This window comes from Lethenteron reissneri, unplaced genomic scaffold, assembly GCF_015708825.2.
Source record: "Lethenteron reissneri isolate LAM-NWPU_2019-01 unplaced genomic scaffold, ASM1570882v1 scaffold_1330, whole genome shotgun sequence".
NCBI lineage: Eukaryota > Metazoa > Chordata > Hyperoartia > Petromyzontiformes > Petromyzontidae > Lethenteron > Lethenteron reissneri.
The window spans coordinates 28,154-44,500 of record NW_026891037.1 but is presented as its reverse complement, the minus strand read 5'-3'; the positions used below and the strand labels follow the sequence as shown (position 1 = coordinate 44,500).

The window sequence follows — 16,347 nt, the reverse complement described above, 5'->3', positions numbered from 1 at the left end:
GAGTGGTGGTGCAGTGGTTAGCGCACTGTGTGTGTGTGGGGAGTGGTGGTGCAGTGGTTAGCGCACTGTGTGTGAGTGGTGGTGCAGTGGTTAGCGCACTGTGTGTGTGGGGGGAGTGGTGGTGCAGTGGTTAGCGCACTGTGTGTGTGGGGATTGGTGGTGCACTGGTTAGCGCACTGTGTGTGAGTGAGTGGTGGTGCAGTGGTTAGCGCACTGTGTGTGTGTGGGGGGAGTGGTGGTGCAGTGGTTAGCGCACTGTGTGAGTGGTGGTGCAGTGGTTAGCGCACTGTGTGTGAGTGTTGTTTTCCCATCTGCCCAGTTGCGCCGTATCTACTGAATGTGCGTTTGGAGTCTCAAGACCTCCTGGCGACGCTTTGCTGGGACCCCGTTGAAGTGGCTCCTGTGGGGGGTGGAGGAGAGAGACCCCCACCTGTTGACCCTTCAAGCATCAACTCCACCACCACCACCAACTCAACGTTCCTGAATGTCACCTACAGAGTTCAGAGCAAACTGTGAGATGCTCACTCACTCACTCAGCCACTCACCCATTAAGTCACTCACTCACCAACCCACTCGCTCACCAACCAACCCACTCACTCACCAACCCACTCACCAACCAACCCACTCACTCACCCGCCAACCCACTCACTCAGCCACTCACTCACTCAGCCACTCACTCAGGCACTCACCCATTAATTCACTCACTCGTCAACCCACTCACGAACCCACTCACCCACCAACCCACTCACCCACTCACCCACTCACTCACCCACTCACTCACCGACCCACTTACTCACCAACCCACTCACCCACCCACTAACCCACTCACCACACTCACCAACCCACTCACTCACCAACCCACTCACTCACTCAGCCACTCACTCACCCACCAACCCACTCACCTACCAACCCACTCACTCACTCAGTCACTCACTCACTCAGCCACTCACTCAGCCACTCACTCATTATTCACTCACTCACCAACCCACTCACTCACCCACCAACCCACTCACCCACCAACCCACTCACTCACTCACCAACCCACCCACCCACCAACCCACTCACCCACTCTCTCCTCACCACCCTCACCACTGCTCCCTGTGTCTCTGTCTGCGCAGCTTCAGACGCGCCCTCTGGCAGACCGTCTGTGCTGCCACCAAAGACACGTGCTGCGACGTCTCTTCAGCGCTGGACGATGCCGGTGGCCGCTATCTCCTCCGCGTGAGATTCTCCGTCTCGTCCTCACCACCGCTGTCCTCAGCCTGGGTCGCGCTTGAGGTCGTGCCCTTGAGGGAGAGTGAGTGTCACGAGATTGTGCATATGCCTACGTCTCTGTGTGTGTTTCTCTGTGTGTGTGTGTGTGTCTCTGTGTGTGTGTTTCTCTGTGTATGTGTGTGTGTGTTCTCTGTATATGTGTGTGTGTGTCTCTGTGTCTCTGTGTGTGTGTCTCTCTCTGTGTGTCTCTGTGTGTATCTGTGTGTGTCTCTGTGTGTGTGTGTTTCTGTGTGTGTGTGTCTCTGTGTGTGTCTCTGTGTCTCTGTGTGTGTGTCTCTGTGTGTGTCTGTGTGTGTCTCTGTGTATGTGTGTCTCTGTGTATGTGTGTCTCTCTGTGTGTGTGTCTCTGTGTGTATCTGTGTGTGTCTCTGTGTGTGCCTCTCTCTGTGTGTGTGTCTTTGTGTTTTGTGTCTGTGTGTGTGTGTCTCTCCGGTTGGAAACATTTAGGCTGGCCTGCCTACGATCCATCCTGGGTTTAACCAGGTTGGATTGTGTGAGGAGCTCACAAATCCTTGAAATATCTGGGCAAAGTCCCATCGGTGAGCTCCTCCGGAGACCATGTCTCTGTGTGTGTGTGTCTCTGTGTGTGTCTCTCTGTGTGTGTCTGTATGTGTGTGTGTCTCTCTGTGTCTGTCTCTCTCTCTGTGTCTCTGTGTGTGTGTGTTTCTCTGTGTGTGTGGGTGTCTGTGGGTTTCTGTATATGTCTGTGACTCTTTTTGCCTGTGAGTGTGTTTCGGCTCACAGGGGGAGATCATACAAACTCCACTCACTCACTCTGTAGAACAGGGGTAGATCATACAAACTACACTCACTCACTCTGTAGAACAGGGGTAGATCACACAAACTCCACTCACTCTGTAGGACAGGGGAGATCACACAAACTCCACTCACTCACTCACTCTGCAGAACAGGGGGAGATCATACCAACTCCACTCACTCACTCTGTAGAACAGGGGGAGATCATACAAACTCCACTCACTCACTCTGTAGGACAGGGGGAGATCATACAAACTCCACTCACTCACTCACTCTGCAGAACAGGGGGAGATCATACAAACTCCACTCACTCACTCTGCAGAACAGGGGGAGATCACACAAACTCCACTCACTCACTCTGTAGAACAGGGGGAGATCATACAAACTCCACTCACTCACTCTGTAGGACAGGGGGAGATCATACAAACTCCACTCACTCACTCTGCAGAACAAGGGGAGATCATACAAACTCCACTCACTCACTCTGCAGAACAGGGGGAGATCATACAAACTCCACTCACTCACTCTGCAGAACAGGGGGAGATCATACAAACTACACTCACTCACTCTGCCAGAACAGAGGGGGAGATCATACAAACTACACTCACTCACTCTGTAGGACAGGGGGAGATCACACAAACTCCAGCTCACTCACTCTGCAGAACAGGGGGAGATCATACAAACTACACTCATCTCACTCTGCAGAACAGGGGAAGATCATACAAACTACACTCCTCACATCTGTATGACAGGGGGAAGATCACCAAACGCCACTCACTCACTCTGCAGAACAGGGGAGATCATACCAACTCCATCTCACTCACTCTGTAGAACATGGGAGATCATACAAACTCCACTCACGTCACTCACTCTGCAGAACAGGGGGCGATCATCAAACTCACTCACTCACTCTGGCAGAACAGGGGAGATCATACAAACTCACTCAACCTCACTCGGCAGAACAATGGGAGATCATACACACTCCACTCACTCACTCTGCAGAACAGGGGGAGATCATACAAACTCCACTCACATCACTCTGCAGAACAGGGGGAGATCATACAAACTCCACTCACTCACTCTGCAGAACAGGGGAGATCATACAAACTACACTCACTCACTCTGCAGAACAGGGGAGATCATACAAACTCCACTCACTCACTCTGCAGAACAAGGGAGATCATACAACTCCACTCACTCACTCTGCAGAACAGGGGGAATCATACAAACTCCACTCACTCACTCTGTAGAACAGGGGGTAGATCATACAAACTACACTCACTCACTCTGCAGAACAGGGGAGATCATAAAACTACCTCACTCACTCTGTAGGACAGGGGGAACACAAACTCCACTCACTCACTCTGTAGGACAGGGGGATCACACAAACTCCACTCACTCACTCTGCAGAACAGGGGAGATCATACAAACTCCACTCACTCACTCTCTCTGTAGGACAGGGGAGATCATACAAACTCCACTCACTCACTCTGTAGGACAGGGGAGATCATACATCTCCACTCACTCTGTAGGACAGGAGATCATACAATCTCCACTCACCCACTCCCCCACTCTCCCCCCACCACTCACCCCACTCTCCCCCCACTCTCCCCCCACCACTCCCCCACTCTCCCCCCACCACTTCCCCCCACTCTCCCCCCCCCCCACTCTCCCCCCACCACTTCCCCCCACTCTCCCCCCCCCCACTCTCCCCCACCACTCCCCCCACTCTCCCCCACCATTCCCCCCACTCTCCCCCCCCCCACTCTCCCCCACCACTCCCCCCACTCTCCCCCACCACTTCCCCCCACTCTCCCCCCCCCCACTCCTCCCCCCACCACTCCCCCCACTCTCCCCCCACCACTTCCCCCCACTCTCCCCCCTCCCCCCCACCTCTCCCCCCACCACTCCCCCCACTCTCCCCCACCACTTCCCCCCACTCTCCCCCCCCCCACTCTCCCCCCCACCACTCCCCCCACTCTCTCCCCCCACCACTTCCCCCCACTCTCCCCCCCCCCCACTCTCCCCCACCACTCCCCCCACTCTCCCCCCACCACTTCCCCCCACTCTCCCCCCCCCCACTCTCCCCCCACCACTCCCCCACTCTCCCCCCCCGAGAGAGCGACGCGCGCGCTTCGCAGTTGCCACCGTCACCGCGACAACAACAACCCACGGGGGCGGCAGCAGCAGCAGCAGCAGCATGGGCCTCCTGCTGCACAGAGTCATGGCCTCCCGCCACCCGCGTCCCCAGCGGCTGTGGCTGCTGGCGCCGCTGGCGCTGTGCGTACTACTCCACCACCAAAGCGCGGCCTTGACTCTGTGCGGGAGCCAGCTGGTCGACGCCTTGGCGTTTGTATGCAACGGGCGAGGCTTCTACGCGGCGCCACCAGCTGGCGTGCAGCGGCAGCGGCAGCAGCTAGGCGGCATCACAGAAGCGTGCTGCCTGCGCGCCTGCTCGCTGCTGCTGCTGGAGCGCTACTGCGCACAGCCGCAGCTGCTGCACAAGAAGCAGCAGCTGCACAAGAAGCAGCAGCAGCAGAAGCAGCTGCAGCAGCTGCACAAGAAGCAGCAGCAGCAGAAGCAGCAGCTGCACAAGAAGCAGCAACAGCCCACGCGACTGGGCAGCACGCCGTGAACACAACAACAACAACAAGACGTTGAAGTAAATGAAAATGTTTATTCCTTCTGTGAAACACTAACAAGTACATTAATAAAATGAGCGGAAGCCCTAAAAAAAAGAGGGGGGCGAGGAAAAAAAGAAAAACAATAGTGACACGTGGAGTTGTATAGAGTGAGGAGGAATTAGGTAAGACGGAGCATTGAAAAAAGACAAAAAAAAACGACACGATGAACGAAATCAATTTGCTGAACACACCGAGCATTTTGTTACGTTGTGATCGTAAAGACACCAAGAAGACGAGGAGGAGAGTGACAGAGGCAGGGAGAGAGGACAGGAGGGGGGAGAGGCAGTGAAAGCGGCAGCAGCACCCACTCAGTCACTCACTCACATACTCACCCACTCGCTAACCTACTCACCCACTCACTCACCTACTCACCCACTCACTCACCTACTCACCCACTCAGTCACTCACTCACATACTCACCTACTCAGTCACTCACTCACATACTCACCCACTCGCTCACTCACCTACTCACCCACTCACCTACTCACCCACTCACTCACCTACTCACCCACTCACTCACATACTCACCCACTCAGTCACTCACTCACAAACTCACCCACTCACCCACTCAGTCACTCACTCACCTACTCACCTACTCAGTCACTCACTCACATACCCACTCACTCACCTACTCCCCCACTCGCTCACTCACCTACTCACCCACTCAGTCACTCACATACCCACTCGCTCACTCACCCGCTCACTCACTCACCCACTCAGTCACCTACTCACCTACCTACTCACCCACTCAGTCACTCACATACTCACCCACTCGCTCACTCACCTACTCACCTACCTACTCACCCACTCACCTACTTACCCACTCACTCACCTACTCACTCACCCACTCACTATCCTACTAGCCCACTCACCTACTCAATCACTCACCTACTCACTAACCTATTCACTCACCAACCCACTCACCTATTCACTCACCTACTCACTCACCTATTCACTCATCTACTCGCTCACCTACTCATCTACTCACTCGCTCACCTACTCACTCACCTACTCACCAGATTGCCGTGGCCACGTGCCGCTTGCTCCCTTCTGTCACGATTCTTGACCGTCAGCCATCAAAGTCCGCGAACAAATGGGCGACAACAACACAAAATAATAATAACACACACTTCCATCGACATATCTAAAAAGGTCGAGCGAAAATTCGCGTTTGTGGCCGGTGTCCCATGCTGTGATCAAAGCCCGGCAAGTGGCGTTGGTGGCCACGCTGCTGCTGCCTGTTTAGCGAGCGCTGCGGCAGGCAAGCGGCGAGGGTTGGTGGGTCACTGAACAAACGCTGCGAATCTCCCTTCAACGCGGGCGTCGAGGAGGAGGAAGTCGCGCTTCCTTGGCTCGTCGTGAGAAAGGCGGTACAGCCAATGGACTGACCTCCGTCTGTTACCGTCTGTAACGGACGGGGGGGGGGGGGGCAGGGGGTGTCGCTACCATTAAGGAGCGTGGGTTTTACTTCGGGTGCTCCACTTTTCTCCCGCTTGTATGACGGACGCCCACATTTAATTGTCTTAAACAAATCTTAAGATGAAATAAGTATAACCCGTAAAAACAAAGTTTTTCACTATAAATCCTTTATATGCGTGGCAGCTAGAGTCCTCTCGTCCTCTGGCTTGAGATGGCTGCCACCTATGGGTCAGATGATTGTCAGTATTAAGCAATTGGTAATTAAATATTTAATTTGTTTTCCCTAAACAGTGTAAAATTTTGGAAAAAAAAGTTCACGAAAATTAATTGTCACACACAACGAGTCTGTGTGCAAAATGTCAGCTCGATTGGATCACGGGAAGTGGGGTAAAAAACGACCGACAGATTTGCACGGTCGTAAGCAAGCAAGCAAGTGAACTTAATATAAAGGATTTAAAAAAGAAGCCGATCACGCGGCGAGCACCCTCGTGAGAAAGAGCAGTTGGACTCAGCGTTGTTATTGCACGTGTACGACACACCGGCTACCTGAGGCAGTGCAACAAGTGGATTGCAGATACAGCTGTGATGTGGAATTTGAGTGTTCTCCCTGAGTATCTATCGATTTTGGTCCAGGCACTGTTTACCGCGGGTGCTAAAACGTTCACCCTGTATTTATGTATTCATGTTAGACAATCATTGGTGACTGGGTTGAGGTTATAAACCCTCTTACACCTGAGAACTTGCTTTACTCACGGGTGGTTGATACTCAGATTCGAACCCAGGCTCCCATCGGTCCCGGGGGCTTGAGTCATTAACCCCCCTCTCCTCCCCTCCCCTCCCACCGGGGCACTCGGCCAGAACGCCGTTGCAAGTTTATAGGACGGGGAAATCGGTTTGGTTGATCATTGACCTTCCAGCCATCAAAAGGTTGCAGCAAATCCTCAGCGCCAAACAAGCGACACAATTTCAGTTGATTAGAAGGGCCGCGGTGGGGGTGGCGTGTAGTGGGAGGGGGTTGTGGGAGGTTTCCTCGCCACTGATCCAGCAGTGGCTATGAGATGTTAACTCCCTCGCCACGTGTGCAGGAGGCCGTGGGTTCGATCCCGACCCTGACGCCTGCTGCTGCGTATTTGCAGTTCGCGTGCCTCTCCTTCTCCCCGTGGTCGCGTGGATGTTTCTCCCGGGTCCTCCGTTTAAACAACATCGTGCTGTACTGGCAACGTTAACAATCACACGATAAGTAAAAACCACACAGCCGCAGCATCGCCCCAAACAGCGGAACCACCGCTGACTAAACCCGCGTGCGCGTGTCAGGCTCGCGCAGTGAGAACGGTGGCGACAAATACCAACTGCGATCACGCTGGTCAACACACTTTGTCTGGCACGAGGTATTCCAAGGGTTTTAATGTAATTTGGACTTTTGCAGCTGTTCTATACTAATTTCAGGGTGCTGATTCCAAATCTGGCATCAGTTTTTGTCTATCACATCAGGTTTTTGAAATATCAAATATTGCATTTTCAATAAAAACTGCGGAAGAAAAATATTAAATAAATGTGGATATCTACATAAAATGATATTCTAAACATACAGCACCATATTTTAACACTAAAGCAGTCACTGACTCGCAACCACTTGCAATCATAAGTGACAGAGTTAATTTCGAGTAAAATCAATGAAAATGGGGTATGCCGATAGCATAAAAATGAGATGTGATGGAGCAAATCTGAGATCAGATTTGGAATCAGCACCCTGAAATTAGTCTAGAACAGCTGCAAAAGTCCAGGCCAGAAAAACATGTTGTTTTTTGTTGACCAGTGTAATTATTTGATTTCTGAGATGCCGCATCGGAGCCATAGAGCACAGGGTTTGTGTTTTATTGTCGTAGTTTTGTAATGGCTTCGTTCGTGGTGCGTGCCCGTCGTCGTGGTAATGAACACGGCGTGTTGTGTTCACTAAAGACAATTCCGCTCGTGCACAATGTTACAGGAAGCGCAGTTTGAAGTCATTCGGTACAAACTAATTGAATTTAGTCCATGGCCACGTGTATTGGCGGCAGAGAGAAGGAGCGGACCTTGTAACCAATTCAATTCGAGTCGTTCCCCGTCTCCGTTTTTTTGTTAGTTTTGTTAACCAGCCGAGATCCCATTGTCATCTGCAAGGGGTGGGGGAGGGGGGTAAATCCCCAGATCGAGCGCGTTTGTACGCCACAGAATTCGCAAGTACGCGACGGAGTTAGGCAACAGAACTGCCTCTCTCCCGCGGAGACTTGTTTTTTGCTTCGTTACTCGCAAATCCCTCTGATCCTCCGAGGGCGCTGGGTCCACACCAACATCTCCCAACCGCAGCCGCTCCGATTCTCACTTTTATTTTTTTGTGTTGCCGTGAATTTCCGTGGCTTATTTATTTTCATTTCCCAGCGGATAAAGGATAAGCGGCGATATTTCCCCCCACCGCCGCCCCCCCGTGTCAAAGTGTATAACAGGAGCACTTTTCTAATAAAACATTTTTTTTTAAATAATAATAATCTGTAATTGTGGAGTGCTTTGATGTTGTATGCCGGCCGTGTCGCCCTTGAAAAGGAGGGCTTGTCAGCTGGTCCGGGCTTTCTTCGTCCAGTGAAACTTCTGAACTTCTGAAAAAAATAGAGCTTCGAAGCTCATCGGATTTCTCAAATTTAAAATAAATATTTTGATTCGTATAACTATAGACACACAACGTACGGAGGAGCGCTGTGTCCATCCCCTGCTGCTGGATGAATGCCTCCCCCTCGCCGTGGGCACTGTTTGACCATACTTCACCACGCTGGTCACCGCGGGGATGCGGTGAAAGGCAACCACGATGTGGTTCAGATGTGACTCACCGCTGATGTCAGCAGTGGCCGGGAATTGAAACTCAAGTTGCTGGATTTGCAGCGGAGTGCTGTAAACTAAACTAAAAAATAGTTAAGTTTAGTTTGTGTACATTTGTAAGTGATTCGATTACCTTTCCTCTACTTAGGACTCCTATTGTGTGTTTGTGTCGTTTGTTGTTGGCACGTTCTGACCTGCCCCGACTTGACATCTGTCTAGAAGAGCTTTATCGCTCATCGGATTCCTCCAGTATAAACATTCTGATGGTGTGCGCTAACAACTGCGCCACCGCTCCACGCCGAGCGCTCATGCTGCCAGCTCGTGCATTGTGCGCACACGTGGTGGTCACACACAACAACGCGTCTCATGAAGACAAAACACTCAGCACGTTCGTCAACAATGTTGTGGCCTTCAAATAAAACAAATTAGATGTTGGCCAATGGAATTTGCTGATATCACACACACACACACATACTCTTAGGTTGATTTTCTTTCGGTAAAGCCACGTAGGTAAAAATTTTAAATTAATAAAAGTAAAATAAAATAAAAATCACGACATTTCAGTTTGTACAAACTGAGTTGCAGTGGTGATGGTGGTGGTGATCATGGTGATGATGGTGGGGATGATGGTGGTGATGGTGGTGATGATGGTGGTGGTGATGGTGGTGGTGATGGTGGTGGTGATCATGGTGATGATGGTGGTGATGATGGTGGTGATGGTGGTGATGATGGTGATGATGGTGGTGGTGATGGTGGTGGTGATGGTGGTGGTGATGATGATGGTGGTGGTGATGGTGGTGATGATGGAGGTGGTGATGTTGGAAGTAGAGGTCGTGGTGTTGGTGGACGTTACAGTGGTGGTGGTAATAGTGGAGGTGGTGGTGATGGTAGTGATGGAGGTGGCCTCACCACCACCACCATCACTCACCACCATCACTCACCACCACCACCCTCACCACCATCACTCACCACCACCACCCTCACCACCATCACTCACCACCACCACCCTCACCATCACTCACCACCATCACTCACCACCATCACTCACCACCGTGATGATGATGATGAGAGAGATCGAACCCACGACCTCCTGTAGACCAGGCGAGGTGGTCAACATCTCATAGCCACCGTGATGATGATGATGAGAGAGATCGAACCCACGACCTCCTGTAGACCAGGCGAGGTGGTCAACATCTCATAGCCACCGTGATGATGATGATGAGAGAGATCGAACCCACGACCTCCTGTAGACCAGGCGAGGTGGTCAACATCTCATAGCCACCGTGATGATGATGATGAGAGAGATCGAACCCACGACCTCCTGTAGACCAGGCGAGGTGGTCAACATCTCATAGCCACCGTGATGATGATGATGAGAGAGATCGAACCCACGACCTCCTGTAGACCAGGCGAGGTGGTCAACATCTCATAGCCACCGTGATGATGATGAGAGAGAGATCGAACCCACGACCTCCTGTAGACCAGGCGAGGTGGTCAACATCTCATAGCCACACGGAGCCATCGGAACGGATAATTTAATCGATGATAATCGATCATCAGAGAGAGGGAGACACGCAAAACGATGATTATAATCGATGGGAATCGATTAGCAGAGAGAGACGCGCAAACCAACGATTAGAATCGATGAGAATCGAAGAAACGATTCCCGGTGACGTCATAACCCGGAGACCATCGCCAAGTTCAAGATGGCGGCACCCAGGTTGGAGGTTGTTGTTGTGGTGGTGGTTGTTGTTGTGGTTGTGGTGGTTGTTGTGGTGGTTGTGGTGGTGGTTGTTGTGGTGGTGGTTGTTGTGGTGGTTGTTTGGTGGTGGTTGTTTGTGTGGTGGTGGTGGTTCTTGTTGTGGTGGTTGTTTGTGTGGTGGTGGTTGTTGTGGTGGTTGTTGTGGTGATGGTTGTTGTTGTTTGTGTGGTGGTGGTTGTTGTGGTGGTTGTTGTTTGTGTGGTGGTGGTTGTTGTGGTGGTTGTTGTGATGGTTGTTGTTTGTGTGGTGGTGGTTGTTGTGGTGGTTGTTGGGTTTAACGAGGCTGCATTGTGTGAGGAGCTCACAAATTCTTGAAAGATCTGGTCAAAGTCCCATCAGTGAGCTCCTCCGGCAGGCAAGGCTGCGTTGGCTGGGTCATGTAGCCCACATGCCCAGCCACCGCATGCCTAAACAGCTTTTGTTCGGCCGGATCGAGGGGGCTAAACGGGCGTGGCACGGGCTAGAGAAGAGATGGAGTGATGTGGTACAGGAGGACGTGGAGCTGAGTGGACTTGCCGATGACTGGTACCAGCGGTGTCAAGATCGGCCTCTGTGGAGGAGGCTCGTGAAGGACGCTACTGGGCAGTTGGAGGCAGTCGCCCTCCAACAACAACGGAGGGCGGAGGAGCGACGCTCACAACAACGAGCGGAGCGCCGGGTGGCTAAAGCACAACAAGTTGGCACAGTTTGGGGCACAGGTGGTGCATCAGCCAGTCATCTCGGTCATCTCAGTCAGTCGACCTGTGGCACCTGGGTCTGCCCCGTGACCTCCTGCCAGCGGGCGTTCGACACTTCACGTGGCCTCGGTGCACGTGGCCTGGCACAAGCGTCGTGGTGACATCACCGCCACTTAGTGGCGAATGGCGGTTGCTGTTGTTGTAATGTGTGTGTGTCTGTGTGTAATGTCTACACACACACGCTCACCTCTCCCCCACTCCCCCCCTCCCAGGCCGAAGGACTTTGTCACCACCATGGCCACCACGGCCCTCCTGTCTGACGCTCCACGCCCTGCTCTTGCTGCTGCTGCCCCTGCTGCTGTCCCTGCTGCTGCCCCTGCTGCTGCTGCCCCTGCTCCTGCTGCCCCTGCTACTGCCCCTGCTGTCCCTGCTGCTCCTGCTGCCCCTGCTGCCGCCGCACCACCGCTTGGCTCCCTGCCGCGCCGCTGGTGGTCCGGCTTTGTGGGCGCTCTCGGAGACTGCTTCTTCACCACCAGCACCGCCACCGCCGCCGCTGCCCAACACCGCCGGAGGGGGGCGGCAGAGAGAGAGAGGAGGCTTCTCGGTGGGGGAGGGTGGGGGAGGTGGTGGTGTTGGTGGTATTGGCGGTGGGTTGGCGGTGGTGGTGGTGGCGGTGTTGGCGGTGGCGGTGGTGGCGGTGGTGTGGCGGTGGTGTTGGCGGTGGTGGTTGTGGTGTTGGCGGTGGTGGCGGTGGTGGTGGTGTTGGCGGTGGTGGTGGTTGGGGGGTGGCGGTGGTGGTTGTGGTGTTGCCGTTGGTGGCGGTGATTGCGAGCAATCTGACAAGTTGGCGGTGGCGGTTGTGGTGTTGGCGGTGGTGGCGGTGGTGGCGGTGGTGGGGATGTTGCCGTTGGTGGCGGTGATTGCTACCCACACTCACCACCACCCACACTCACCACCCACACTCACTACCCACACTCACCACCACCCACACTCACCACCCACATCACCACCACCCACACTCACCACCCACACTCACTACACACTCACCACCACCCACACTCACCACCACCCACACTCACCACCAACTCACACTCACCACCACCCACACTCACCACCAACTCACACTCACCACCAACTCACACTCACCACCAACCCACACTCACCACCACCCACACTCACCCACCCACACTCACCACCAACCCACACTCACCACACACACCTCACCACCCACCTCACCACCACCCACACTCACCACCACCTCCACCACCCACCACTCACACCCACACTCACACCTCACCACCCACGCTCAACACCACCCACACTCACCACCCACGCTCACACCACCCAACTCACAACCCACACTCACTACCCACACTCACCACACCCACACTCACCACCCACACTCACTACCCACACTCACCACCACCCACACTCACCACCCACACTCACCACCACCCACACTCACCACCCACACTCACTACCCACACTCACCACCACCCACACTCACCACCCACACTCACCACCACCCACACTCACCACCCACACTCACTACCCACACTCACCACCACCCACACTCACCACCCACACTCACCACCACCCACACTCACCACCCACCCTCACTACCCACACTCACCACCACCCACACTCACCACCCACACTCACACCACCCACACTCACCACCACCCACACTCACTACCCACACTCACCACCACCCACACTCACCACCCACACTCACTACCCACACTCACCACCACCCACACTCACCACCACCCACACTCACCACCCACACTCACCACCACCCACACTCACCACCCACACTCACCACCACCCCACTCACCACCACCCACACTCACCACCACCCACACTCACCACCACCCACACTCACCACCACCCACACTCACCACCCACACTCACCACGCTCACCACCCACGCTCACCACCACCCACACTCACCACCACCCACACTCACCACCACCCACACTCACCACCAACTCACACTCACCACCCACACTCACCACCAACCCACACTCACCACCACCCCACACTCACCACCAACTCACACTCACCACCCACCCACGCTCACCACCACCCACACTCACCACCCACACTCACCACCATCCCACACTCACCACGCACCCTCACCACCCACACCACGCTCACCACCCACGCTCACCACCCCTACCCCAGGCACGCTGTGGAACCTGTCGTGCCACGAGTCTCTGAGGGCTGCGCTGGTGGCGCTTTGCCTCCCGGCGCTGGTGGAGCACGTGCTGGTGCCAGGGAGCGGCTGGAGGAGCAACTTTGGAGACTCGCTCTCCTCGCCCTCCTCACCCTCCTCACCCTCCTCACCCTCCTCGCCCTCCTCGCCCTCCTCACCCTCCTCACCCCAGCTCGCCCTCCTCACCCAGCTCGCCCGCCTCGCCTTCCGCGGCGTTCTGCAACGCCTTGGCGTGCCTACGGTAAGGGGCGGTGATTTCGTGGTGGACGCGACGGGGAACGCCGCGGTTGACACGACGTCATGCGGTGGACGCGACGGGGAACGTCGGGGGTTCACGTCACGGCGGGTGACATTGCAGGGAGTTGAGCTCGGCAGATCCGGACGGACGGCTGAGCACGTGGAAGGGTGAGGGGCTGGTGGACTGCGTGCTGCGCTTCGTCCGCTCGGCACTGAGAGGGCGCAACATCGAGACCAAGGTGACCCCCACAGCGCGATGGGTAGCGGTGGTGTAGCGGTTAGCGCTACGCTGCTCTATGAACCCGGCGGCGGGTCCAAGTGTGTCGAGTCCAACTCGGTCGCAGACGTTGTCTTGGGAGCAACACTCTTCAGCAACACAACACAAGCTACACTTGGGTGTTGACCGCGTGACTAGAGGCTTCTTCAACCCGATGCGGATCTTCATCGCCAGCAACACGAAGAACCCCGAGCCCCTCACTCTTTGGTCTGCATCAGCAGCAGGCCACGCTTTCCTGCCCGTTGACAGACACTTGCGTGGCGTCCGAAACGTCGTGATTTAATTTAGTTTTAATTTTATTTTATTTTTCACCTACGTGACTTTACCGAAAACACCAAAGAGTATGAATCATCGCAGTCGCGAAAACTTCAGATCTACAACCCCTCGCCCCGCCCACCTTCTAGATCTTTCCGGCTCTTTCCCGAAGGCTCCCCGAAGGCTCTTGTAGACCACGTGACCGCCCAGCGGCCCCCCGTCCACCGGTGGCCCCCTCCAATATCATCCGGTCACGTGTCGGCAGGTCAACCGGCGTATCGTGCCCCAACGTAACCCTGGCTGGCTGACGCTCCCTCTCGCTCCCTCTCGCTCCCTCGCCGGGAGCCCGCACCGCACGCTGTACACGGTGCCTCCGCGCTGACCAGCGCTCACCCAGGCCCCGCTAGGGCTGGCGGTACTACGCCCAGTGAGCGGGCTGCACGTAATGCCAACACATCATCCGCCGTGGCTTCGTAAGCCCGGCACCACACAGTGACAATCACAGTCACGACACAAGCAAGAACATCTGCTGGACTACATTGTGACGGACCAGTGCATGCGGGCCCATGTCCTTGACACCAGGAGCTGATTTGCCCACTGACCATTGACTTGTCATCTGCAAGATGCGCCTGCCATTCTTCCACTCCGGTGGGGGGTGTACACCCAGGACCCCATTTAAACCCATCGTGGCATGGCCTCAGCTAGCTGATTAAAGTTTCAAGCAAGAATTTCATCATCGCTTGCGGCTAGGGTTGGCATCGCCCCCCACTCCTCATGTCGAGGGGAAATGGGCGAGGTTTAGGACTGTGGCTCATGCAGCTGCAATGGCTACTTTGGGTACACGGTCCATACCTCCTCAGAGACCCTAGCTGACAAAAGAGGTGTTCAGGCTGGCTGAGAAAAAGCGACAGGCCCTCTCTCATCGTCTACAGCATCCCACGTCAGAGAATGAGGAAGCTTACCGCAGCCTTCGCTCGGAGGTTCGGAGAGCCGTGAGGCGCTGCAAGGATGGGTGGTGGTCGTGGGTTACTGAGGAGATGGAGTCTGCCTCAATGGCCTGCGATCACATATCGCTGTTTATTTCCATAAAAAGTAACCTGCAGCGCCATACCTATTACCATCATTAGGGAAACGAACGGTGATCCAATCTCCGACCCCCAGGAACAGGTTTGCAGATTTGCTGAGCATTTTTGTGAGGTCCTGGGGGAGGGGAAATACCCCAGCCTGGAAAACATCATGGCACAAAGTGGGGATGACCCTGCTGAGGCTGCGGTGCCTCAAATATTGGAAGAGGAAGTCACCCCCTGTGAGTGCCTGGCTGAGGTGCCATCTGTTGAGGAAGTACTGAAAGCATTCCATAGCCTGAGACCAGGAAAGGCACCAGGCAGAGATGATCTCCCAAGTGTTGTGTGGTTATTCCTGACACGCTGGAGACTTGTAAATCCACACGGAGACGGAGCTTCATGTAAGGGCTTGCGCCAGTTGTTTTATTAAACACTCTTCACACGACTCTGCTTACACTCTGAGTACTGCTGCACAATCACTGCCTATGCTGCACACCTGACGCCTTCGCCCGTCATGGTGCAGGCGTCGGACCTCTGGCTGCACGTAGAACTGTCTCCCATTACTCCACGCCCCGCCACGGCTCCCCTCGTCTGCCCCGGGCGGGGGCACGCCGCCATCACCGCCCGGCGACGAGGTTGGGCTTCTAACCCTCGAGCCTTCCTCCTTCGGCGGCGGCGGCTGGGCTGTTCCCGCTGCAGGCACACGTTCCCGTGTCCTATCACACTCCACACCCCAGGGGAAGGGTACTGGGGATTCCTAGCACACCCGTAGGTTACCCTAGCCTGGTGCTAAAAATAGTGTAGTGTATAGTAGTGTGGTGTGTAGTGTATAGTGTAGTGTATATTGTATAGTAGCGTAGTGTATAGTAGCACC

At 54.7% G+C, this 16,347-nt stretch overlaps 1 protein-coding gene across 1 annotated transcript; it reads left to right on the top strand.

Moving 5' to 3' along the window:
• The first annotated feature begins 4,255 nt into the window (after nt 1-4,255).
• LOC133362017 (insulin-like growth factor II) lies at nt 4,256-16,245 on the top strand. Its single transcript, XM_061580984.1, has 5 exons — nt 4,256-4,530; nt 13,831-13,881; nt 13,999-14,116; nt 15,997-16,108; nt 16,211-16,245. The coding sequence occupies exons 1-5, from the start codon at nt 4,256-4,258 to the stop codon at nt 16,243-16,245; spliced, it is 591 nt and encodes a 196-aa protein (XP_061436968.1).
• The last annotated feature ends 102 nt before the right edge of the window (nt 16,246-16,347 follow it).

Excerpts from the sequence above, each read along its gene's own strand:
- LOC133362017 (XM_061580984.1), top strand. The coding sequence starts at position 4,256 with ATGGCCTCCCGCCACCCGCGTCCCCAGCGGCTGTGGCTGCTGGCGCCG. Across the intron at positions 4,531-13,830 it reads TGCGCACAGCCGCAGCTGCT|CTCGCCCGCCTCGCCTTCCG; the intron begins GCACAAGAAGCA and ends CTCCTCACCCAG. Across the intron at positions 16,109-16,210 it reads CATCACCGCCCGGCGACGAG|GGGAAGGGTACTGGGGATTC; the intron begins GTTGGGCTTCTA and ends TCCACACCCCAG.